Below are 24,778 nucleotides of genomic sequence, written 5' to 3'. Positions count from 1 at the left end.
ACTGGTTAGGCCTCAGCTGGGGTAGTGTGTTCAATTCTGGGCACCACACTTTAGGAAGGATGTCAAGGCCTTAGAGAGTGCGCAGAAGAGATTTACTAGAATGGTGCCAGGGACTTCCGTTATGTGGAGAGACTGGAGTAGCTGGGGTTGTTCTCATTAGAACAGAGAAGGTTAAGGGGAGATTTGATACAGTCATGAACGGTTTTGACAGAGTAAATAAGGAGAAACCGTTTCCAGTGGCAGAAGGGTTGGTAACCAGAGGACGCAGATTTAAGGGGATCGGCAAAAGAGCCAGAGAAAACCTGAGGAAATATTTTATTACACAGCGAGTTGTAATGATCTGGAATGTACAGCTTGAAAGGGTTGTGGAAGCAGATTCAATAGTAACTTTCAAAAGGGGATTAGATAAATAAATGCTTGAAGGGGAAAAATTTACAGGGCCATGGGGAAAGAGCAGGGGAATGGGACTAAATGGATAGTTCTTTCAAAGAACCGGCACAGGCATGATGGACCGAATGGCCTTCTGTGCTGTACCTACTATTATACTCTGAAGTATTTATCCAATTCCCTTTTGAAAGTTACGATTGAATCTACTTCCACCACCCTTTCAGGAAGTGCATTCCAGATCATAACAATTCGCTGCGTAAAAAAATGTTTCCTCATGTCACCTCTGATTCTTTTGCTAATCACCTTAAATCTGTGTCCTCTGTTTACCGACCCTTCTGCCACTGGAAACAGTTTCTCCTTATTTACTCTATCAAAATCATTCATGATTTGGAAACATCTCTATCAAATATCTTCTTAATCTTCTCTGCTCTAAGAAGAACCCCAACTTCTCCACATAACTGAAGTCCCTCATCCTTGGTACCATTCTAGTAAATCTCTTCTGTACCCTCTCTAAGGCCTTGACATCCCTCCTAAAGTGTGGTGCCCAGAATTGAATCAATCAATCTAAAAACCTTTATGGAATCATGAGTGGTGCTGGAAGCAACCAAAGTTTTGAGACCAGATATTCCGTGCTGGCTTACACTCCGCTACATCACACTACACCTGCATCCTACATTGACCGAGACGATTCTGAAGTAGATTGTGTAGTACCACAGCTACCTTATGTTGAGGTTTTTGAGGTATAAGCCAGAGAATGACTGCAGGGTCATAGAACAACCTGATGCTTTCACTTTGGTCATTTGTGATAATATAGAGCCTGCCTTAGCTAATGTTCTTTAAATGGATGCTTGTTATGTTTTTACTACTTCATCCTTCACTGTACAAATCTCTCTAATCTGTGATGTATGTGCTTCCTTTCAGCCTTTGCAGAACTAGCTCACTATTCCCAGTGAGTGGAGGTGCAGTAAAATAAGCTGCCTTGTTTTCAAGCGCTTTAGTACTTCACAACTGACTATCTAGAGAGAAAGAAGCAAGCTTCACATCATTTGGAATTGTGCTTCAATGGAAGCTGCTAAAGACACAATTGACATTCGTTACTGAGAAAAAATGTTTGAAGTATTTAACAGTGCCTTAAAAAAAAATCAACAAAAGTGAAACATTTTGAACAAGGAGATATGAACTAACAGATTCCTTTGAATGAGATAAAAGTAGAGATAATAATGAAATTTCACAAGTTGGAAATAACTGCTTCCAAAACTGAAAGCAAAAAAAGCCTATTGGTGAAATTTCCCACTGCTGAGGGGTAAGGGAGAAGGATAATTCCATACTAGTCTACGAACAGCTAAGCAGTGAGGGAGACAACCATAATTCTTACAAGACTTTCGACAGTCCAAAATTCTTTGAGGGATACCACCCTAGTAATTCTTCTCCAATGGACCATGGTCCTTTTCTAAGGTATGCATAGGATAAATGAAGAACTTAGAGGTTTCTACATAGACAATATTGTACTTATTTAAAAAACTGGCCAAATATTGTTGCAGTTCAACTCTTTAGATGTCTGGAATTGTACACAATTAAAATGTCTAAAATGTCTATTAGAAAATGACTCCAAAATCATATTATAAAGCACAAATGCTAAATCATATAGTAAAAGCTAGAAACTATAAATGAAGATACCCTACATTAATATGTCTCTTTAGTTATATAACTGTCATTAGGAAAATATTTAGATATTATTACATGATGTACTATTGGTACAATATTTAGTCACTTACCTGTATGGACAAACATGTGTTTCACATAGTTTTGTTTTGCAGTGAAGGTTTTATTACAAAGAGTGCATTCATAGGGTTTCTTTTCAGTCTGTCCACTTGTACTCTGCATTGTTGACTGAGATTGCTGGGGGTGCAACTGTGTAGTAAAACTTGCAAGATTGGGTTGAGGAACTGTTACAAATTGTGTCTGTTGGCCTGTCAGTGGTTGTGGCAAGGTGAACTGAAACAGTTTGCCACTGGTAGTGCTCTGAGTGGTGAAAAGTGTTGGTATATAGGTACTCCCAGCAGTGCCAATGACTGGAGTAGTGCTGGTTAAGGTCAGTGGCATTCTCAAGTTGGTGGTGAGGGTGTCTGATTGCCTCAGGTAAAGCTGAGTAGTTGCCAGTGGCTGAGTGTTTTGTGTCACTGAAATCACAGAGTTCATTGGAGCTTGTTGCAATTCTTTTTCACTTGCAATGTTTCCATCACTGCTTTGAGGCCCTGTGGTATCCATTTCAATTTCGTAAGTCCTTTCTGGGGAAGAAGGATTCATTTTGCTGAGCTGCTGGCTGTCTTCAGCAGGAAGCTCACTCTGCTCAGCTGGTCTGACATCTGATTGTCCTCCTCTGCTCATGCCAGCAATGAACTGTTGGTCTATAGGATCAGTTTCAGTCCCATTGGAAGAGCTAACACCAGAGTCAAAACTTTCTCCTTTAGGCTCACTCTCAGTACCTTCAGCTTGGTCAGTATCTTCATTGCACTCTTCTGATTCATTTTGCTCTGAAGTGTGTCTTTTCTGTTGCCCGTAGTAATGGTAATCGTAATCATCTTCAGCCTCCTGCTTGATGTGAACATTGCCCACTATGGTCTGGATGCGAACTGGCCGTGGTTGCTTGCGACAGTGTGTGGTTTCTGGGGTGGAAAGATATCTCTCCATCTGCTGTGTCCTTTCTTGGATTCTGGTTATCCATGCTGGATCATCTACATTTGCTTCTCTCTGCAGAACCAGTTGTGTGCTGTGATGGCTGACCACTGGTGCACTATAGAGGGATCTCTCTCCTGTGCCATTTTGTACTGGCATTCCAGAGCAGGCATAAAGGGATGAATAGATTCTTTCAACATTACGCTGGGAGTGGTCTTGTACATAGCCAGATTCAGTATCACTACTCTGCCCTGATGAACCAGATTCTGGTGTTCCTCGTGGCGTCACTTGGTTTGAGTCCCTAGTTGTAGGGTAACCACTGCTCACCACCGTTTGTGAGACAATGCGGGTGCATTCATCGATAACTGTTTTGATCTGCAGTATGCTGGCCGCTGTGAGGATTTGTAAGGCCTCGCTCTGGGACACCCGGAGCACCCCACTGTACATGAAGTCAATCAACTTCTGAACAGACTGCACGGAGACTACAGATGGAATCTCAATGTCACTGTAGCCCAAAAGCAGTTTGTCTTGGAAGAAGGGGCTGCCGGCGGCCAACACGCAGCGATGAGCTCTGAGCATGCTCCCGTGGATTCTGACGGTCACATCGCAAAAATGTCCCCGGTTTCGCTGCTCATTTAGTGTCTCGAGCACAGAGTTGCTGAAGTTGTGAAGGTTGATACTGTGAATGCGCTCTGTCATTCCCTTCCCATTGATGTTACCTGGTTTGGAACAGAAAATTGTTGTTTTTACTGTTTCAGAAAGGTTAGCTAATGAATTGTGCAGATAGGTAACATACTACTTTGCGTTAAAATCCAAATACCATAAATGCAAAACAGTGAAAAAGAAAATGACTGCTGCATTCAAAACACAAACATTAAAGCACAAACATTAAAAATACATTGATGATATTTTCTTGTCATTAAAATTATTCAAGTTCTGAAATCAATGCTGGACATTACTGTTGGTCTATTGCTATCTGATAATAAAAAAAATATCAAAACCATTTTAAACTAAAACTTTATGGAATCTATTTATCTGTGAGTGAATAAAAGACATCAGTACAAATTGAAAGGGTCAGATATCAAACTGCAGGAGCCAAGCTCAAGCAGATTATTAGTCATCTGAATGCAGAGATTAGATAAGACTTTCTAGTATTGATTAATAATGCTTAGCATTATCTTATGATTACATATACAATTTCAGTTTGTGTCTGTTTTGGTCAGCTTATGTGCCAGCAGCAAGTATCAGTGCTGATGCTGACTGCCCATGTGGTCTAGAACCATGGCACACTAATGATTGCAGGAAATAATTAATTGTGATACCACTCCATTTCTTCAATAACAAAACTTGCAGACGATCACTAGGATATTCCATATTCAGCATCTATTATACACCTATAAAAATATGGTCTATAGAAATCACAAGATTAATTTCATGTAATCCTCATGAGACAATTATCACTGGCATTGATTTCAACAATTTAAAAAAAACGTTCTAATTCCAATTTTTAATAAAAGGGCCGGCATTATTCTTTCTCCCTAATCTCCTGTAGAATTGTACAGATGTAATCCATCAAATAATTACATTGATTTTATTCAAGTGTATGTAAAAAAGGGTTTATCGGATAATTTTCCATAGTTTTATTAAATGTCAAGTTGTTACAGATTACCCGCATGTTTGTAGTTGTGATCAAGCTGAACATTTAATGGAGAAGTACCAATATATATGTATATATATATATGTATGAGAGAGGGACAGAAAAAAATGGATATGATGGACAAGTGGGAATGATTACAGCCTAATCAAAGTATTCAGAAGACAAAATGAGAGAGCAAAGCTCAAGTGGTTTATGACATCCAAAACTAGGGATTAAATTATATCATTTGTAACCACTCCCTCCTGTCCATTACATTATATAACATATATGCTAAAATTTGTGAGAGAGTGTTTATCAATCTTTATCCCATTCCCTTCCCTCTCCCCTGGGGGACAGGCATCAAGGCAGACATCAATAGCCATGGTGCTCCATTAAATTAACATATTATATAATCATTGCAAGATTACTGAAATTTAATCTACAGTTGATTACTGGAAAATAACATTCCAGTATATATTTAATGAGATTTTAAAAATATCTTTCCATAATTAAAAATATTACAAGGGCAGAAATCTCTCACCACTGCAGATGTAAGTGGCCACCATCTTGAAAATCTCCTTGTGTGAAGAAAGAAATTCATGGGCCATCTCGTCTCATGCAATTGAACATATTACTGGAATGATTCATGGAGCTAAGATGTTTAACTGTATATAAAGACAAAAAAAAAAGTTCAGACAATCTACAGATCTACTTTGCATGGTACAATTTTGTACAGCAGCTAATACTGCTTTTAGCAAATATCTTATATTTTGAAACAATGCTTTATACAAAGCCACAGAGCTAAGCCTCATCCTAGTTCTATAACTGAACACAGTCTGCATTAGACTAAGAAGCCCAGGAATTTTATTTTTCACCGCCACTATGGAGATTCTCAAAATGGTGGCCAAAACCAGAGTTTAGGGAGGGCTTAATGCCATGTAAAACAAGGAATACATTTTTATTAAAAGTTGGCTGACCAAAAATTATTGCCAGTTCCTTTATAGATACTCTGGTATAACATGATACACAACAAATCATAGTTGTGGAAATGGGATTCCGAAGTTCAATTAAACTGACAAAATACTTTTATTTAATAAGTTCTGATTAAATAATATTGACGGAACAAAAACAATTTGAAATTTTACTGGACCATTCTTTCAAGACCACAATAAACAACTGCAGCACAAATTATAAATCTAAAGTTCTGATTAGAATTTAGTCTAGAAAATTTGCCAATTTTCACTGTCAGCTTTAATTTCTCATTCATTTCAATGGGATAAATTACAGATAATTTCACTAATCAAGAAACATATATAAGAACATTAAAAAACAGTAGGCCATCCAGCCCCTCGAACCGTATCAGTCATTCAATTAGATGATGGCTGATCTGTACCTCAACTCCATTTACCCTCCTTTCATCCATATCGCTTGATACTCTTACCTAATAAAAATCTGTCAATTTTTATTATAAAATGAGATGAAAACAACAGTTATAAATTAAAATTAATTAGAGCTTATAAAACTTAACATTTAAGAGAATAATCCAAGATCCCATGACTATAACCTTAAATATTTTCAAAGTGGGTGACTAGCACAACAATTGACTTATTAAAGGGATATTCTAGTTCCTCGTGGGCATTGGCCTACAGCACAAAACTACCCCTAATTTGGCACTAATTGATGACTCGAGGTACATTTATGAAGCATTTTCTCAGTACTGCATTGAATCGGCAGCCTAGATTATATGCTTCAATCCTGTAGTGGTGCATAAACTCTCAACCTTCTGATTTAGAGGTGAAAGTGCTACCATTGCATCAAGCTGCTACATTAACCCCTAAAGAAGGGTCTTACAGCAGACATACTATACTAAGTTTTGTTCTGGACATAGAGTGGAATCCAGTATCTAATGTTCACGGACATTGCTCTAACCAGGAACAAAACATTCATTACGTGTAAAAGTGCCTTCAGAGAGATCACAGGATGGCAGGTGTGGAAAATAGAAAAATGCTGCACTGTTACAATAACCAGTGTAATGTTTTTCCAATTCCTACACCAGCACTATTCCGAGGCTGGGCTAAGGCACATGGTTGAGCAAAGAGAGCCTTACACTCTATATAACCACAGTATATTTATTCAAGGAGTGCTCAATACTGACACTGGGAGAACAAAATTCACAAAAACAAGGTACTATAAACTTTGGGGAACAATCAAGATCTATAAATTCTATATCCCAGTTCTGTAAGTGTGAACGTGGAAGAAGTGGTCTTGGTGATCGAAAGCACATTGGGAAAATTAGCATTATTGGGAAGCTTTACATTTTTCAGTACTCCTTGCACTACATTTTCCTTGTACGTTGCCTTTAAAGGGTACTTTGGGTACAAATGTGCTACTTTTTGTGCATGGTGAGGTTCTTCCTTGAAGATACAATGGTGCATAATTTTTGGAGCATTGCTCCTGTTACTAACAATTTTAAACCCCTCCTCCAAACTGGGATATGGGGAGCGGGGTTCAGTTCAAAATTAAATTGACTCTTGTACAACATATTCAACCTGAAGTAAAGAAATCAATGCTTAGTAGTCCTGAAGGGCTATTGAAAAATTGCATTGCAACCAGTCTGCACTGTTAGCAAGTAACTAGACATTTGCTAGGCAGAAGTGAAACTTTCTTTTTTTAAAAAAACAACTTGCATTTATATAATGTCTTTAACGTAGTAAAACATCCCGAAAGCACATTACAAGAGCGATCATCAAATAAAATTTGATACCGAGCCACATAAGGAGATACTAGGACAGGTGACCAAAAGCTTAGTCAAAGAGGCAGACTTTAAGGAGTGTTTTAAAGGAGGAGAGAGAGGTAGAGAGGCAGGGTGGTTTATGAAGGGAATTCCAGAGCTTTGGGCCTAGGCAACTGAAGGCACGGCTGCCAATGGTGGAGGAATTAAAATTAGAGATGCGCAAGAGGCAAGAATTGGAGGAGCGCAGAGATCTGAGGGTTGTAGGACTTGGATGAGGTTACAGAGATAGGGAGGAGAGAGGCCATAGAGGGATTTGAAAACAAGCATTAGAATTTTAAAATTGAGGCGTTCCCGGACCAGGAGCCAATGTAGGTCAGCGAGCACAGGTGTGATGGGTGAACGGGACTTGGTGCGAGTTAGGACACGGGCAGCAAAGTTTTGGATGAGCTCAAGTTTATGGAGGGTGGAAGACGGGAGGCCAGCCTGGAGAGCATTGGAATAGTTAAGTCTAGAGGTAACAAAGGCATGCATGAGGGTTTCAGCAATAAATCAGCTGAGGCAGGGGCGGAGACAGGCAACGTTATGGAGGTGCAATTAGGTTCTCTTGGTGATGGAGTGGATATGTGGACGGAAGCTCATCTCAGGGTCAAATAGGACGCCAAGGTTCCGAATGGTTCAGCCTCAGACAGTGGCCAGGGAGAGGGATGGAGTCAGTGGCTAGGGAGAGGGATGGAGTCAGTGATTAGGAAATGGAGTTTGTAGTGGGCACCGAAGACAATGGCTTCGGTCTTCCCAATATTTAGTTGGAGGAGATTTCTGCTCATCCAGTACTGGATGTCGGACAAGCAGTGTGACAAATCAGAGACAGTGGCGGGGTCGAGGGAGGCGGTGGTGAGGTAGAGCTGAGTGTCGTCAGAGTACATGTGAAACCTGACATCGTGTTTTCGGATTATGTCACTGAAGGGCAGTATGTAGATGAGAAATAGGAGGGGGCCAAGGATAGACCCTTGAGGGACTCCAGAGGTAACAGTGCGGGTGCAGGAAGAGAAGCCACTGCAGGTGATTATCTGGCTATAACTGGATATATAAGAATGGAACCAGGTGAGCGCAGTCCCACCAGCTGGATGACTGAGGAGAGGCGTTGGAGGAGGATGGTTTGGTCAACTGTGTCAAAGGCTGCAGACAGGTCGAGAAGGATGAGAAGGGATAGTTTACCACGGTCACAGTTACATAGGATGTTATTTGTGACTTTGATAAAGGTCGTTTCAGTACTGTGGCAGGGTGGAAACTTGATTGAAGGGATTCAAATATGGAGCTGCAGGTAAGATGGGCACGGATTTGGAAGGCAACAACACTTTGGAAAGGAAAGGAGGGTTGGAGATTGGGAGGTAGTTAACATACCGTTAAAAATATTGCCTAATTTAAATATTTAAATGAGTCCACTTTGCATACATTTAACCAAACATGTTAGCCAACATGGTTATACTCTAAAATGCTTCTCAAACCATTATTGGGTTAATCACCTTGACTTGATCAGCGTAAGCCTGACTGATATCTTATAAGCCTTAATGTAACTTGTGATTCACTACCATACTTGCCCCTCTGTGCAAACTTTTATTCAAATGTTATTGTACTTTCAGCTACTGGATGTACTCCCCCATTCTTAAATGCAACTAGATGTTTCTATTAAAAAAAACTGATGACAAAATATACAATTATTTGAATATACGTACAGTCAGAAGAGAAGGTGGGTAAAGTGTCCGTCTCTCTGAACTTTCACCTGCAAGACTACAGGCTTGTGTCAGGGAAGACTAGTCCTGGAGCAGTGTCTATTTGCACGATTCTCATTCTTCAAGGACTGTAGTTACTCCAATTCCTTCATTACTCAGTTGATCTTTACTTTTGCTAAAAGAAAAGATAAATGGAAACTAAGGACTAAATCGTAGACTTTCAAATCAGGAATTCAATCTCCTCAAACACCATCAACTTCAGCAAATGCAAACAAAATTGAGCAATAACAAATAATGTGCATTTGTGTTGCTGTGCATAAACTATTCATTACTACTACCACAGCATGTAGAATTGTTTGCATTACTGCCTCTAAACAATTCCATTGACTGTAATTTTCTGTCAGTGGCTATCAGCAGGCAACACATTTCCCACTAAGGTATCAAGCTGATTCTAAATTTTGCCTTACTGCAGATTAAAAATGGGTGAAAACTCAACCCTTCCACCTCAATTTTTAGTATATTCAGTGGAAGGTTATCAATCAACACTGGCTACAGTTTGTAGTCTTCAGATTGGACTCTGAAAATCAAATCAGAATTCCCATTCATAACAAATACTCTACCTAAGCTTACTTACACAGAATGCTTCTTGAACAAGGAACCAGAGGGCTGCTAGCAACCACAGAATCATACCCCAAAAAGCTTCGCTGCTTCAGGAGAAAAGGACAATAAAACTGAAGCAAAATAATTTTTAAAAATGTTGGGGAATTTCCAGAATGGCTCAGTGGATAAAATTAACCGCATGGGTCATTGAGTCATATGTACCACAAGTGTACCAGCTTTGCTCCCAGAGTCCATGCTGAAGGGACTGATCTCAGCCAAAGTGGCAGTGGGCACACTACAATGGACCTCAACTTCCCTGGGATAGGGAGAGGGAATGATCTACTTCCTCACCTATGAATGCTATCCCGCAATTGGCTGTGACTGCTCTCACATTTAAGTATTCTCTGAAACTTTATCCTAGCATAAGTCACTGCCTTAGATGGGACCAAAAAAGACCATGGGCCCGAATTTAGCAGGCCTGCGGGTTCCCAGCGGGTGGTCCTCCGGGAGCGTGGCCAACACGCTCGGTGAAATTAGTGGGTTGCCCGCGCGATCGTAGCAGGCAACCCACTAATTGGAATCAATTACCTGCTCCTCCGGGGTCCACGGCGCTGGCCTGCGCGTCGGTCGGGCTGCGCATGCGCAGTACGATCTGTCAGCTGGAGGCTCTCTAGTTAAAGGGGCAGTCCTCCACTGACAGATGCTGCAACCAATGGAACAAATTACAGCATGGAGCAGCCCAGGGGGAAGGCTGCTCCCAGTTTAATGATGCCTCACCCCAGGTATCATCAGATGGGGTGAGGAGGAGGGGGAGGACACAGATCTTCCCCCCGGCGGGCGGGAGGAAGCGGTCTGCCTCTGCCACCAAGAAGGCCTGGCTCGAGGTGGCAGAGGGGGTCACCTGCGCCACCAACATATCGCCCACCTGCATACAGTGCAGGCGGCGCTGCAATGACCTAAGTAGGTCAGCCGCAGTGAGAACACGAAGTCTTTCCCCTACACTCCGTCTGCCACAACACTGCCTCCACCCCACATCTCCTTCGGCACCGCCAACACTATTCTGTCACATCACCCTTCATACCCACTCACACCCCATCCTCATCTTACCTCCACCTACTCACCTCGCCAGTACTCACCCTGCCACTAACACGCAACCCAATCCTCATACAATCTCATTGCTCCATCCCATACTCACCCTCTCGTGCATCTCCCTCACGGCCAGCCTCACTCAACCTGCCACCACCTGTGCTGCAGCCACAGGGCATGCATCACATATGTGCAGTAGGCAGCGTAAGGCAAACGTCTCGTCAGCATGAAGGGGGTGCACAAGGGTGTCTGAGGGTTTGTCATGGGTGTTACCAATATTGAATTTCAGAGCAACAAACAGCACACATTATATTGACACCACCACTGCCATGTCTCCGCGAATCCTGTCCGTTGTGTCCAATAATGCCCGCTCCTGGGTATCACTATGAGGACCCACCACTGATGCCACCCATCGTGTTACTGCAGAGTAGGTGCAGGTGTATTTGCAGGGCTCGTCCGCGCAGACGACTGAGAGACATCGGCGGTGTAGCCGGCTGCACCCTGGAAGGATGCGGAGGAGAAGGTGTGGAGGGCAGTGGTGACTTCGCCAGCGACAGGTAAGCAGTTGGTGCTGGGGCCAGCCAGGAGCAGCTCGGCATGAAAGACGCTGCAGATCTCCACGACTACATGTCGAGCGAATCTGCGCCTCCCTGTGCACTGCTGCTCGGAGAGGTCCGGGGAGCTGCGCCTCGGTCTGTGGACCCTGTGGCGAGGGTAGTGCCCTCTGCGACGCGTCTCTCTCTGCGGTAGCCCTCCCTCCTGCTGTGCAGGTGGGCGTCCAACAACACCGTGTTGGGGGGATCCACGTCTCTGCGGCGGACGGCGTGGACTGCGAGGCTGCTGGTGCTGGTCATGCTCTTCGTCCTCCGAGGGTCTCCACACACCACCCAACTGGCAGGTGTTGGTCTGAGGGGTTGTGCAGGGTAGGTGTGTGGTTCCTCGGACTGGGGCTGCGGTTTCGTGTCGGTCTGTCCTCTGGCTTCGCGGGGGGTGGTGGAGGGCAGGGGTTGCCCTATGTGACGCGGTGGCCTCCTGCGTGGGTGAGGGCTCTCCCCCGTGGAGCGCACCTTGGCACCTGCCACAGGCTGCTGGCTGCAACACGCCTGGTTGGAGGGAGCCTGTTTCCCCCAGTGTGGGAAACTCACTGCCTTGAACCGAAAATCCCACACTTCCTCTTTTGACAGCTGCTTCAGCTCATTAACTGACCACAACGAGCAAGGTAAGTACTCTCAAGTGGAACCCCGCTGGCTTTAATTGCCTGCGGGATTCCCACCAGCGGGGCTTGCGCGCGCAGCCCCGCACGTCAGCGTGGTACCCGGAAGTGGCCGGGATTTCGTCACGATCCGGTCACGTGACCGGATATCGGGATTTTCGGGGCCACCCCGCTGGGAACCCGCCGGAAACATGATCCTAAAATCGAGCCCCATATATACTACCAGAGGAAATTTGGTCAGGAAAAATCATAAGAAATTTCATCCTGTCCCACCATACAGTTACATGGAAAGTATGCCACAGAAACAGGCCATTCAGCCCAACAGGTCTATGCCGTTGTTTATGCTCCATATGAGCCTCCTCCCTCCCTACTTCATCTAACCCCATCAATATATCCTTTGATTCCTTTCTCTCTCATGTGTTTATCTAACTTCCCCTTAAATGTATCTGCGCTAGTCGCCTCAACTACCCTTTCTGGTAGCAAGTTCCACATTCCAACCACTCTCCGGGTAAAGAAATTTCTCCTGAATTCCCTACAGGATTTATTAGTGACTATTTTAGATACACTTGTGGGACACAATCCCATTGAATGAGTGCTTGTTTCGAGTCTTTACGTGGCTCGTCCACGTTGCAATATCCAGCTTCACAACAGACCAAAGGTGAGCCTGCCGATGGTGAACAGAGGGTACTCGAGGGAGGGAGGAGGGGTTGATCTGTGATTAGGAAAATAGACGTTACCCCCCAGGTTTCACTTGGCATGGAATCCACCATAACAGAGAGACACAACTGAGCTAGTGTCGTTAGGTTAGTGGCCTTGCCTGCCTTTTACCCATGATCATCATCTGACGGTTGCACTTTATTACTAAATAAAATACATCAGATAACATAACGTAACAATAACAACAACGGATTTAACATGTAACAAATTTACAGAGTCGTAACAGCGGCTCTTTTGTTGACCAATCAGCTAGGTCACTTCAAAGTCCATACTAGCGGCTCTTGTTTCGATGACCCCCCCACCGCCCCGCAGGGTCGCTTCTATTTAGGTTTCCATATCCACTGAAACTGGGGATCGACTGGTGTCACGGACAAAGTACAAGCAGTATCTCCTCTCGGAATGCCTTCCTTGAGGTTCTTTGGAGTCTCTTAGACATCACCGGCTGAGAACCACTTTCGCGATCCCCTGGTCTTCAGAATTGACTGGTAGTCCCTTCCCGTCCAGTCTTCCATGTATCTGCGCTAGTCGCCTCAACTACCCTTTATGGTAGCAAGTTCCACATTCCAACCACTCTCCAGGTAAAGAAATTTCTCCTGAATTCCCTACAGGATTTATTAGTGACTATTTTAGATACACTTGTGGGACACAATCCCATTGAATGAGTGCCTGTTTCGAGTCTTTACGTGGCTCGTCCATGTTGCAATATCCAGCTTCATAACAGACCAAAGGTGAGCCTGCCGATGGTGAACAGAGGGTACTCGAGGGAGGGAGGAGGGGTTGATCTGTGATTAGGAAAATAGACGTTACCCCCCAGGTTTCACTTGGCATGGAATCCACCATGCTTGTAGATCTTAACTTGTTGCCTTCCTCCTTCTAGATCTACTTTATGGAGGCTCATGTTGCAATACTGTAGGAGTCAGCCTAGTGGTGCAGCTTCTTTATTTTACACCTTGGTTAGCTGCCACCATACAGGCGGGGAGGTTTTTTGCCCAATACCAATCCCATCTGGCCATGAGCGGATTCACATGTTTTTGTTTTAGAGGGTTCCCCTCTTGTGGGGATGTGATCTCCGTCAGATCACCATTTGTGAGTTCTTTGAGCAGTCGTAACAACCATGGTTGAATGGTGACTGGTGGGATCATGACTCGCTATGACTGAGAACACACAAGACGATCACAACTACAGTAAGATGAAGACTTCACCAAATGAGTACTAGTTTGGTCACGATTTAACAGCAGAGCTGCACGACTACTGCCACATCCTACCGTAACCGTACTTACTAAAACAAACATCGGATGAGGGCAAGTCGTTACCCCCAACTTTTGGTTCAACACCAGGTAGAACCTGGGCTCTTGCCTGGACAGGCCATATTTATGATCTCTAGTTCTGGTCTCCCCCGCAAGTGGAAACATCTTCTCTACGTCTACCCTAACAAATCCTTTCATAATCTTAAAGACCTCTATCAGGTTACCCCTCAGTCTTCTCTTTTCTAGAGAAAAAAACCCTAGCCTGCTCAATCTTTCCTGATAGGTATAACCTCTCAGTTCTGGTATCATCCTAGTAAATCTTTTTTGCACATTCCCCAGTGGCTCTATATCCTTTTATAATATGGACACCAGAAATGTTCACAGTACTCCAAGCGTGGTCTAAACAAGGTTCTAAACAACTTTAACATAACTTCTCTGCTTTTCAATTCTTATCCCTCTAGAAATGAACCTGAGTTTGGTTGGCTTTTTTTGAAAAATGGCCTTATTAACCTACGTGGCTACTTTTAGTGATTTGTGTGTCAGTACCCCCAGGTCCCTCTGCTCCTCTACCACATTTAGAGTCTTATTATCCAAGCAGTATGTGGCCCCCTTATTCTTTGCGCCAAAATGTAGTACCTCACATTTATCTATATTGAAATTAATTTGCCAATTACACACCCATTCTACAAGTTTACTAATGTATTCCTCTATTTTGTCGCAGACTTCCTCGGTATTAACTATACAACCCAATTTGGTGTCATCCGCAAATTTTGAAATTGTGCTTCCGATTCCAGAGTCCAAATCATTTATGCAAATGGTGAACAACAGTGGTCCTAGCACCAATCCTTGTGGAACACCACTTCCCACCTTTTGCCAGTCTGAGTAACTCCCTTTAACCCCCTACTCTCTGTTTTGTAGCCAGCTCGCTATCCATTCTGCAACTTGTCCCGACTCCACATGCTCTGACCTTAATCATGAGTCTATTATGTGGCACCTTATCGAAGGCCTTTTGAAAATCCAAATATATTACATCTACTACATTACCCTTGGCTACACTTTCTGTTACTTCTTCAAAGAATTCAATAAGGTCGGTCAAGCATGACCTTCTCTCTTGAAATCCGTGCTGACAATTCTTTATTATGTTTTCGGTTTCTCGATGTTTTTCTATTACATCTTTGAGCAAGGATTCCATTATCTTTCCTACCACCGATGTTAAGCTAATTGGTCTACAGTTCCCTGGACTGGTTCTAGCTCCCTTTTTAAATATAGGAATCACATTAGCTGTCTGACAGTCCTCTGGCACTATTCCCTTTTCTAATGAATTTTTGTGTATGTGTAATAGTGCCTCTGCTATCGCTTCCCTAACTTCTTTTAATATGTGCGGATGCAATCCATCCGTACCACGGGTTTTATCCTCTCTAAGTTTGATTAGTTTATTATCTCCCCTTTTTCTATCTTAAATGTCTTTATATCTTTTTTGATCTCTTCTTCTATTGTCATGCCCACCATGTTAGTCTCCCTGGTAAATATTGAGGCAAAGTAACTATTTAATATTTCTGCCATTTCGCTGTAATTATCTGAGTTTATCATGTATATCCCTTATTGGCCTATCCTGATTTTTCTTTTGTTATTTATGTGCCTGTAGAATACTTTACTATTTCTTTTTCTATTCCTTGATAATTTAATTTAGTAGTTTCTCTGCCTTCCTAATTGTTTTTTTTACTTCTTTTCTAGCCTTTTCGTATTCCCTTTTATCATCCTCTCCTTTGTTGTCTATGTACTTAGTGTATGCCTTTTTCTTTATTCATCCATGGAGTATCATTACTGGCTAGTTTGTTCTTGCTTTTTATTGGGATATATTTCTCCTGGACTCTATTGATCACCGTTTTAAATGTTTCCTACTGCTGTTCTGTTTCTTTGTTTATCAGTAAATTTTTCCAGTTTATTTTCCCTAGTTCCATTCTCATCCCCTGAAAATGAGCTTTTTCCCCAATTTATTACTTTGGTCTCTGTATTACTTATGTCGTTCTCAATCTTTATCTTAAATCTTCTTATGTTATGATCACTATTGCCTAGTTATTCCCCTACATTTATTTCTCTTATCCGTTCTGGTTCATTTCCCATTAATAGATCCAGCAATGCTTCCTCTCTTGTTGGGCTTTTTATATACTGGGTAAGAAAGGAGTTCTGAACACATTAAGAACATAAGAAATAGGAGCAGGAGTAGGCCAATCGGCCCCTCGAGCCTGCTCCACCATTCAATAAGATCATGGCTGATCTGATCCTAACCTCAAATCTAAATTCATGTCCAATTTCCTGCCCGCTCCCCGTAACCCCTAATTCCCTTTACTTCTAGGAAACTGTCTATTTCTGTTTTAAATTTATTTAATGATGTAGCTTCCACAGCTTCCTGGGGCAGCAAATTCTACAGACCTACTACCCTCTGAGTGAAGAAGTTTCTCCTCGTCTCAGTTTTGAAAGAGCAGCCCCTTATTCTAAGATTATGCCCCCTAGTTCTAGTTTCACCCATTCTTGGGAACATCCATACCGCATCCACCCAATCAAGCCCTTTCACAATCTTATATGTTTCAATAAGATGGCCTCTCATTCTTCTGAGCTCCAATGAGTAGAGTCCCAATCTACTCAACCTCTCCTCATATGTCCGCCCCCTCATCCCCGGGATTAACCGAGTGAACCTTCTTTGTACTGCCTCGAGAGCAAGTATGTCTTTTCTTAAGTATGGACACCAAAACTGTATGCAGTATTCCAGGTGCGGTCTCACCAATACCTTATATAACTGTGGCAATACCTCCCTGTTTTTATATTCTATCCCCCGAGCAATAAAAGCCAACATTCCGTTGGCCTTCTTGATCACCTGCTGCACCTGCATACTAACTTTTTGATTTTCTTGCACTAGGACCCCCAGATCCCTTTGTACTGCAGTACTTTCCAGTTTCACGCCATTAAGATAATAACTTGCTCTCTGATTTTTCCTGCCAAAGTGCATAACCTCACATTTTCCAATATTGTATTGCATCTGCCAAATCTCCGCCCACTCACCCAGCCTATCTATATCCCCCTGTAGGTTTTTTATGTCCTCCTCACTCTCCACTTTCCCTCCCATCTTTGTATCATAAAATTGTAAAAAGTCCATTTCTTGTACCCCATTACCTACTCCTTATTGCCAGTTTATTTGGGGAAGTTGGTGCCAAAGGTGCCACATGAAAGGTTGTTATACAAGGTAAGGGCTCATGGGGTTGGGGGTAATATATTAGCATGGATAGAGGATTGGCTAAAGGGCAGAAAAGAGAGTTGGGATAAACAGGTCATTCTCAGGTTGGCAGGCTGTAACTACTGGGGTGCCACAAGGATCGGTGCTTGGGCATCAGCTATTTAGAATCTATATTAATGATTTAGATGAAGGGACCGAGTGTAATGTATCCAAGTTCGCTGACGATACAAAGCTAGGTGGGAAAGCAAGCTGTAAGGAGGACACAAAGAGTCTGCAAAGGGATATAGACAGATTAAGTGAGTTGGCAAGAAGGTGGCAGATGGAGTTTAATGTGGGGAAATGTTAAGTTATTCACTTTGGTAGGAATAGAAAAACAGAATATTGTTTAAATGGTGAGAAATTATTAAATGTTGGTGTTCAGAGAGATTTAGGTGTCCTCATGCAAGAAACACAAAAAGTTAGTAAGCAGGTATAGCAGGCAATTAGGAAAGCAAATGGCATGTTGGCCTTTATTGCAAGTGGGTTGGAGTACAAGAGTAAGGAAGTCTTACTACAGTTGTGCAGGGCTTTAGTGAGACCACACCTGGAGTACTGCGTACAGTTTTGGTCTCCTTATCTAAGGAAGGATATACTTGCCTTGGAGACAATGAACGAAGGCTCACTACATTAATTCCTGGGATGAGAGGGTTGTCCTATGAAGAGAGGTTGAGTAGAATGGGCCTATACTCTCTGGAGTTTAGAAGAATGAGACGTGATCTTATTGAAACATAAGATTATGAGGGGGCTTGACAGGGTAGATGCTGAGAGATTGTTTCCCCTGGCTGGAGAGTCTAGAACTAGTGGGCATAGTCGCAGGATAAGGGATCGGCCATTCAAGACTGAGATGAGGAGGAATTTCTTCACGCAGAGGGTTGTGAATCTTTGGAATTCTCTACCCCAGAGGGCTGTGGATGCTGAGTCGTTGAACATATTCAAGGCTGAGATAGATAGATTTTTGGACTCTAGGGGAATCAAGGGATATGGGGATCGGGCGGGAAGGTGGAGTTGAGGTCTAAGATCAGCCATGATCAGATTGAATGGCAGAGCAGGCTCGTGGGGCCGTGTGGCCTACTCCTGTTTCTATTTCCTATGTTATTATAGTCAAAATCTCCCATGATTATTCTATGTCCTTTACTCATTTCACATATTTGTTTCCATATTTCTTTCTCCATCTCCTTTCCACTATTAGGTGGTCTGTGGTATACCCCTATTAGCGTGATCAATCCCTTCTTATTTTTTTATTTCAATCCAAATGGATTTTGTTTCTATCTTTGTTAGTTATGCCACTTTTTTCCTACTGCCATTATGTTATCTCTAATTAGTACAGTGCTCCACCCTCCCCTTCTTCCTTCCCTATCCTTTCTGATTATGTTATATCCTGCAATATTTAGCTGCCAGTCCTGTTCTTTGTGTAGTCATGTTTCAGTTATTCCTACTACATCTGGTTCCTTGCTACGGATTATTGCCTCATTGCCTCTAGCTCCCCTGTTTTATTTTGGATGTTGCGTACATTACATTGCTGTATAGGCAGTTTAATTCCCTCAAAGGCTCCAGCTTTAGTTATTTTAGAACAAAAAAAGGTACAGCTATAAAGGAGGACTGAATGGGGATTTCACTATACGCTTTTAAATAAGTCTGGAACAACTTTATACAGTAACTAAATGCTCCATTAAACCATAATTTTTTAACCTGCTTCTCCACCCCAATGGGATCTGTAATTTTGCTACTGTATGTTCAAGTTTTTATTCATGCTTATAAAACTGTATGCAAGAGTGAAATTTAGATCTAGTAATTTAAAAAAAAGATTAATTCAACACCAAAATTCTTTGTATTTACATCACCACTACGCCATCAGATCCAAGATCTGATTTCCGTGGAATCCTGTTGAACAACTACAATTTGTCTACTCTAGATGTCAGTGATGAACTCTAGGTAAGCTTCTATCGTGCATTTTTTAAAAATATACTTCATCCTGAAATGCTGGTAGCAATAGAAGCCCTATAATCATCCCTTGATGATTTTTTCACTATGCCAGTTGCCATACCATCCTCCTAAGGCATTCAGGCATTGTTACTTTCTTGATATTTGACTATCTTGATATGAAAGAGGGCCACTGTCTTAATAGAAAAGTGTTTAGCAAAATGTCTTTTTAACTATTTGCAAGCTAAATTCCAAGATTATTAATAATTAAATTATCATCTACATCATTACGTAAACCAGTGCTTGACAAACTTCATAGAATTTTTTCAGGGGGCAAATCCTACAAGTCTCCATATCACCTTTTACCCTACAGACAGTCAACCAGGATTCAACTGGCCATGTTGTAGTTGAGCGCTTCTCAATGCTTGAACTTGACAGGGACAGTGCACCTCAAAATCTTCATCTATGGAGCCTTCGTGACAATAACAAATGTCCTTGCGGACAAATACAAATCATGTCTTATCTTGTTGCATCATGCTCACTAACCAAACTATCTGATGGCCTAGGAGCTTTGCATGCTGGTGATGACAATGCCCTAAACTGGCTGGAATTATATGTCAAGTCAGCATACACTAAATAAATAGCTGACAATAAACAATGCTATGTTTTTATTATCCACCAGATGGCATTGTGCTAAACTATAACCAATGTTAATTTATGCACTAGATGGCGTTGCAATTTTGTTCAATGCAGTTTCCTCTTTATACACACAGTACCAATTGTATTGCTTAAGTCCAGTTGCTTTCAGCTCAAATCCAAGATGGCAGCTGTGCCATTATTCTCATTTGCCTATATAGCAAATTTTTGCATTTCAAAGTAATTTATCATATGTGAAGTGCTTTGAGATGTTTGAGAGACACAATAAGGCACAAAATAAATGCCCGCCTTTTTTCTTTCTTACCCAATTTGCGATGTGATGATGTCAGCAATGATTAACACGTGGATGTGTAGGATGTTTGGAATGTACCGCTGTTATACTTAATTACACAAAGTTTGTCTTTTTATTAACGGATTGCTCATTAGTTGAAAGTTTGTGGACAGTGGAAAAGCTGCAGGTAGAGTCAGCATAGGAGAGGACAGGTAGCAACAGTGGGTGGTATACTGCGATGCCAGCCTAGTACTGAGCGGGGAGAGCAGAAACCCAATGGAGGGAGAGTGCAGTAGACGTGGACGCAGCAGTTGATGTCCTTTTTCCTCAGCTGAGGATTCCCCTCTACCTTAGTAACAGGACCACAGACTGTGTACATCCCATTTTCCGCAATTTCACCCTAACTCCTTCTCCTCCCTCCCAGAACCATGATAGGGTTCTCCTTGTTCTCACCTTCCACCCCACTAGCCTCCACCATTTCCGCCACCTTCAACCTCCTAGTCTCGGAAATATCTATTATTTCTCTGCATTATTGCTTGCTTTTGTCAGACCATGATCACTTGTCATTTAATCATCTCCTGTCCTCACCTAATCACGGACCATTCTTTTATTTGCTCCTCATCTCTTTTCCTGGATTCGTTGCTCCTTATAAACTGTTCATTTGTAACATCTCCCAGTTCTGACGGACAGTCATCGACCTGAAACTTTAACCCTACCTTTCCTCTCTCCAAAGATGCTGCCTGACCTGCTTGTTTCCAGCATTTTCTGTTTTTATTACCACAAGGCTTCTTCGACAGCACCTCCCAAACCCGCGACCTCTACCACCTAGAAGGACAAGGGCAGCAGGCACATGAGAACAACACACCTGCATGTTCCCCTCCAAGTCACACACCATCCTGACTTGGAAACATATCGCCATTCCTTCATCGTCGCTGGGTCAAAATCCTGGAACTCCTTCCTAACAGCACTGTGGGAGAACCTTCACTACACGGATTTCAGCGGTTCAAGAAGGCGGCTCACCACCACCTTCTCAAGGGCAATTAGGGATGGGCAATAAATGCTGGCCTCGCCAGCGATGCCCACATCCCACGAATGAATAAAAAAGAGGTGGGATCAATTTAACAATAAGATTTATTCATTTGAATGTGTGATTCATTAATTTTAAAAATAATAATGAAATGTTGTTATTAAATAATGTTTTTCATCAACCTGTTTAGCTTCAATAATGGCTAGAACATAGTGGGAATTCTCCTGGTAGCTGCATTTTGTTTTTGAAATCCCATTGGCTCATATCACATAAATGACTGATTAGAAATGAAATTATGAAAAAAAATTGGCACAATGTGATTGGTAACTTATGTTTGTGAGTGACCCAATCAGAAATTACACTATAATCGCACAATAGCAACGCCAAACCAATCAGAAATCATCTACGTGAAACTTCAGGCACAGAGGATATAAACAAAAATATTATATACCTTACCTTTTAATACTTTATAAACCAAATGATTTTAAAATGTTTTCCAGTACATTTTTTTGCAATCAATTACAAAAAATATTTTATTCCAAGTAATTTCATTAGAGTGCAGTTAGTAGCTACCATTATCCTAGGCAAAGGTAGAAATCTATGTTGCCATTTCCCTGAAGTCTCAGTAATGCCTATAACGATCCTGAATATTTCTTGGCAAACAAAAATTCAGCTCCGTAAACCTGTCAGCTTTTGTGTATATTCAACTGCACCATTTTGATAATTAAACAGACAGTATCAAACATGGGTTCCTACTAACAATGTGACATGAAAGCAATCATACACAGATTAATTGTCCATGCTGTTGCAAAACGGGAATCAAGACCAAGTCCAGTATCCAAGCCGGGTATAAAATGGTTGGATAACTTGACTATGGTGGGGGGGTGGCAGGGAGGAAGCAGGAAGGCAGAAGGGAAGAAATGGGAAAGGGAGAAAGAGGAGGATTATGAAGGTATGCATGGCACTGGGTCCAATTTTTCAGCGAGGCGACGAGGAAGGGGCTAGGGTGTGAAGAAGAGAGGAAAAGTGGGTTGAAAACCGACGAGTTCTTTAACGGGTTCCACCAGCTTTCCACCCATGCGGTGAAGACAAAAAGTACCGCCAAGATTTTTCATACACCACTCAATCTCCCGTGGCGTTGCACACAGTGAGTCAAGACAAAGTGTAGTGTTCAGGAGAAGTTGGACTGGACAGTGGGTGTTAATTGGATCAGAACGCAGACATAATAATGGAAACTGCCCATGTAAACTTATTATGCCGTAATTACGCTCTTCTGCTAGTTATGGTGCTGCAGTGAAGAAGGAGGAAGCGGGCGGGGGTGGGAGGAGGAGGAGGAGGAGAAGGTGGAGGCGGGCGGGCGGGGAGGAGGAGGAGGAGGAGGAGGAGGAGGCGGGCGGGGGGGAGGAGGAGGAGGGAGGAGGCGGGCGGGGAGGAGAGAGGCGGGCGGGGAGGAGGAGGCGGGCGGGGAGGAGGAGGCGGGCGGGGAGGAGGAGGCGGGCGGGGAGGAGGAGGCGGGCGGGGAGGAGGAGGCGGGCGGGGGAGGAGGAGGCGGGCGGGGAGGAGGAGGCGGGGCGGGGAGGAGGAGGCGGGCGGGGAGGAGGAGGCGGGCGGGGAGGAGGAGGCGGGCGGGGAGGAGGAGGCGGGGCGGGGAGGAGGAGGCGGGCGGGGAGGAGGAGGCGGGCGGGGAGGAGGAGGCGGGCGGGGAGGAGGAGGAGGAGGAGGGCGGGGAGGAGGAGGAGGAGGGCGGGGAGGAGGAGGCGGGCGGGGAGGAGGAGGAGGAGGGCGGGGAGGAGGAGGCGGGCGGGGAGGAGGAGGAGGAGGGCGGGGAGGAGGAGGAGGAGGGCGGGGAGGAGGAGGAGGAGGGCGGGGAGGAGGAGGCGGGCGGGGAGGAGGAGGAGGAGGGCGGGGAGGAGGAGGAGGAGGGCGGGGAGGAGGAGGAGGAGGGCGGGGAGGAGGAGGAGGAGGAGGAGGAAGCGGGCGGGGAGGAGGAGGGCGGGGAGGAGGAGGAGGAGGGCGGGGAGGAGGAGGAGGAGGAGGAGGAAGCGGGCGGGGAGGAGGAGGAGGAGGGGGAGGAGGAGGAGGAGGAGGGGGGGGAGGAGGAGGAGGGGGGGGAGGAGGAGGAAGCGGGCGGGGGAGGAGGAGGAAGCGGGCGAGGAGGAGGAGGAAGCGGGCGAGGAGGAGGAGGAAGCGGGCGGGGAGGAGGAGGAGGAGGGCGGGTGAGGAGGAGGAGGGGCGGGTGAGGAGGAGGAGGGCGGGGAGGAGGAGGAGGGCGGGGGAGGAGGAGGAGGGCGGGGGAGGAGGAGGAGGGCGGGGGGAGGAGGAGGAGGGGCGGGGGAGGAGGAGGAGGGGCGGAGGAGGGAGGAGGAGGCGGGGCGGGGGAGGAGGAGGAAGCGGGCGGGGGAGGAGGAAGCGGGCGGGGAGGAGGAAGCGGGCGGGGAGGAGGAAGCGGGCGGGGAGGAGGAGGAAGCGGGCGGGAGGAGGAGGAGGAAGCGGGCGGGGAGGAGGAGGAAGCGGCGGGGAGGAGGAGGAGGCGGGCGGGGAGGAGGAGGAAGCGGGCGGGGAGGAGGAGGAAGGGGGCGGGCAGGAGGAGGAAGGGGGCGGGCGGGGCAGGAGGAGGAGGGGGCGGGGCAGGAGGAGGAAGGGGGCGGGGCAGGAGGAGGAAGGGGGCGGGGAGGAGGAGGAAGGGGGCGGGCAGGAGGAGGAGCGAGGAGGAGGAGAGCGGAGCGGGGAGGAGGAGGAGGAGGAGGAGGAGGAAGCGGGCGGGGAGGAGGAGAAGCGGGCGGGGAGGAGGAGGAAGCAGGGCGGGGAGGAGGAGGAAGCGGGCGGGAGGAGGAGGAAGCGAGCGGGGGAGGAGGAGGAAGCGGGCGGGGAGGAGGAGGAAGCGGGCGGGGAGGAGGAAGAGGAGGAGGAGGAGGAAGCGGGCGGGGAGGAGGAGGAGGGGGAGGAGGAGGAGGAAGCGGGCGGGGAGGAGGAGGAAGCGGGCGGGGAGGAGGAGGAAGCGGGCGGGGAGGAGGAGGAAGCGAGCGGGGAGGAGGAGGAAGCGGGCGGGGAGGAGGAGGAAGCGGGCGGGGAGGAGGAGGAGGGCGGGGGAGGAGGAGGAGGGCGGGGGAGGAGGAGGGAGGGCGGGGGGAGGAGGAGGAGGGCGGGCGGGGGAGGAGGAGGAGGAGGGCGGGGCGGGGGAGGAGGAGGGCGGGCGGGGGGGAGGAGGAGGAAGCGGGCGGGGAGGAGGAGGGCGGGGGGAGGAGGAGGAGGGAGGGCGGGGAGGAGGAGGAGGCGGGGGAGGAGGAGGAGGGGCGGGGGAGGAGGAGGAGGGCGGGGGAGAGGGAGGAGAGCGGGCGGGGAGAGGAGGAGGAGCGGGCGGGGAGGAGGAGGAGAGCGGGCGGGGAGGAGGAGGAAGCGGGCGGGGAGGAGGAGGCGGGGAGGAGAGGAGGAGGAGGGCGGGCGGGGAGGAGGAGGGCGGGCGGGGGAGGAGGAGGAAGCGGGCGGGGAGGAGGAGGAGGGCGGGGGAGGAGGAGGAGGGCGGGGGAGGAGGAGGAGGGCGGGCGGGGGAGGAGGAGGAGGGCGGGCGGGTGGGAGGAGGAGGAGGGCGGGCGGGGGAGGAGGAGA

General features: G+C 45.5%; 1 protein-coding gene across 1 annotated transcript in view; it reads right to left on the bottom strand.

Annotated features, from left to right (window-relative positions):
* Positions 1-24,778, bottom strand: part of LOC137326937 (zinc finger and BTB domain-containing protein 20-like) — a 57,038-nt gene that overhangs the window by 12,229 nt on the left and 20,031 nt on the right. Inside the window, exons 4-6 of the mRNA XM_067992313.1 lie at positions 9,167-9,338; positions 5,241-5,364; positions 2,163-3,782 (exon numbers count right to left, since the gene is read on the bottom strand). Coding sequence (XP_067848414.1) covers positions 2,163-3,782; positions 5,241-5,307 — 1,687 coding nt within the window. The 5' untranslated portion in view covers positions 5,308-5,364; positions 9,167-9,338. The remainder of the gene's footprint in view (positions 1-2,162; positions 3,783-5,240; positions 5,365-9,166; positions 9,339-24,778) is intronic.

This window comes from Heptranchias perlo, chromosome 11 (assembly GCF_035084215.1).
Source record: "Heptranchias perlo isolate sHepPer1 chromosome 11, sHepPer1.hap1, whole genome shotgun sequence".
NCBI classification, from domain to species: domain Eukaryota; kingdom Metazoa; phylum Chordata; class Chondrichthyes; order Hexanchiformes; family Hexanchidae; genus Heptranchias; species Heptranchias perlo.
This window is presented reverse-complemented; position numbering and strand designations above follow the sequence as displayed.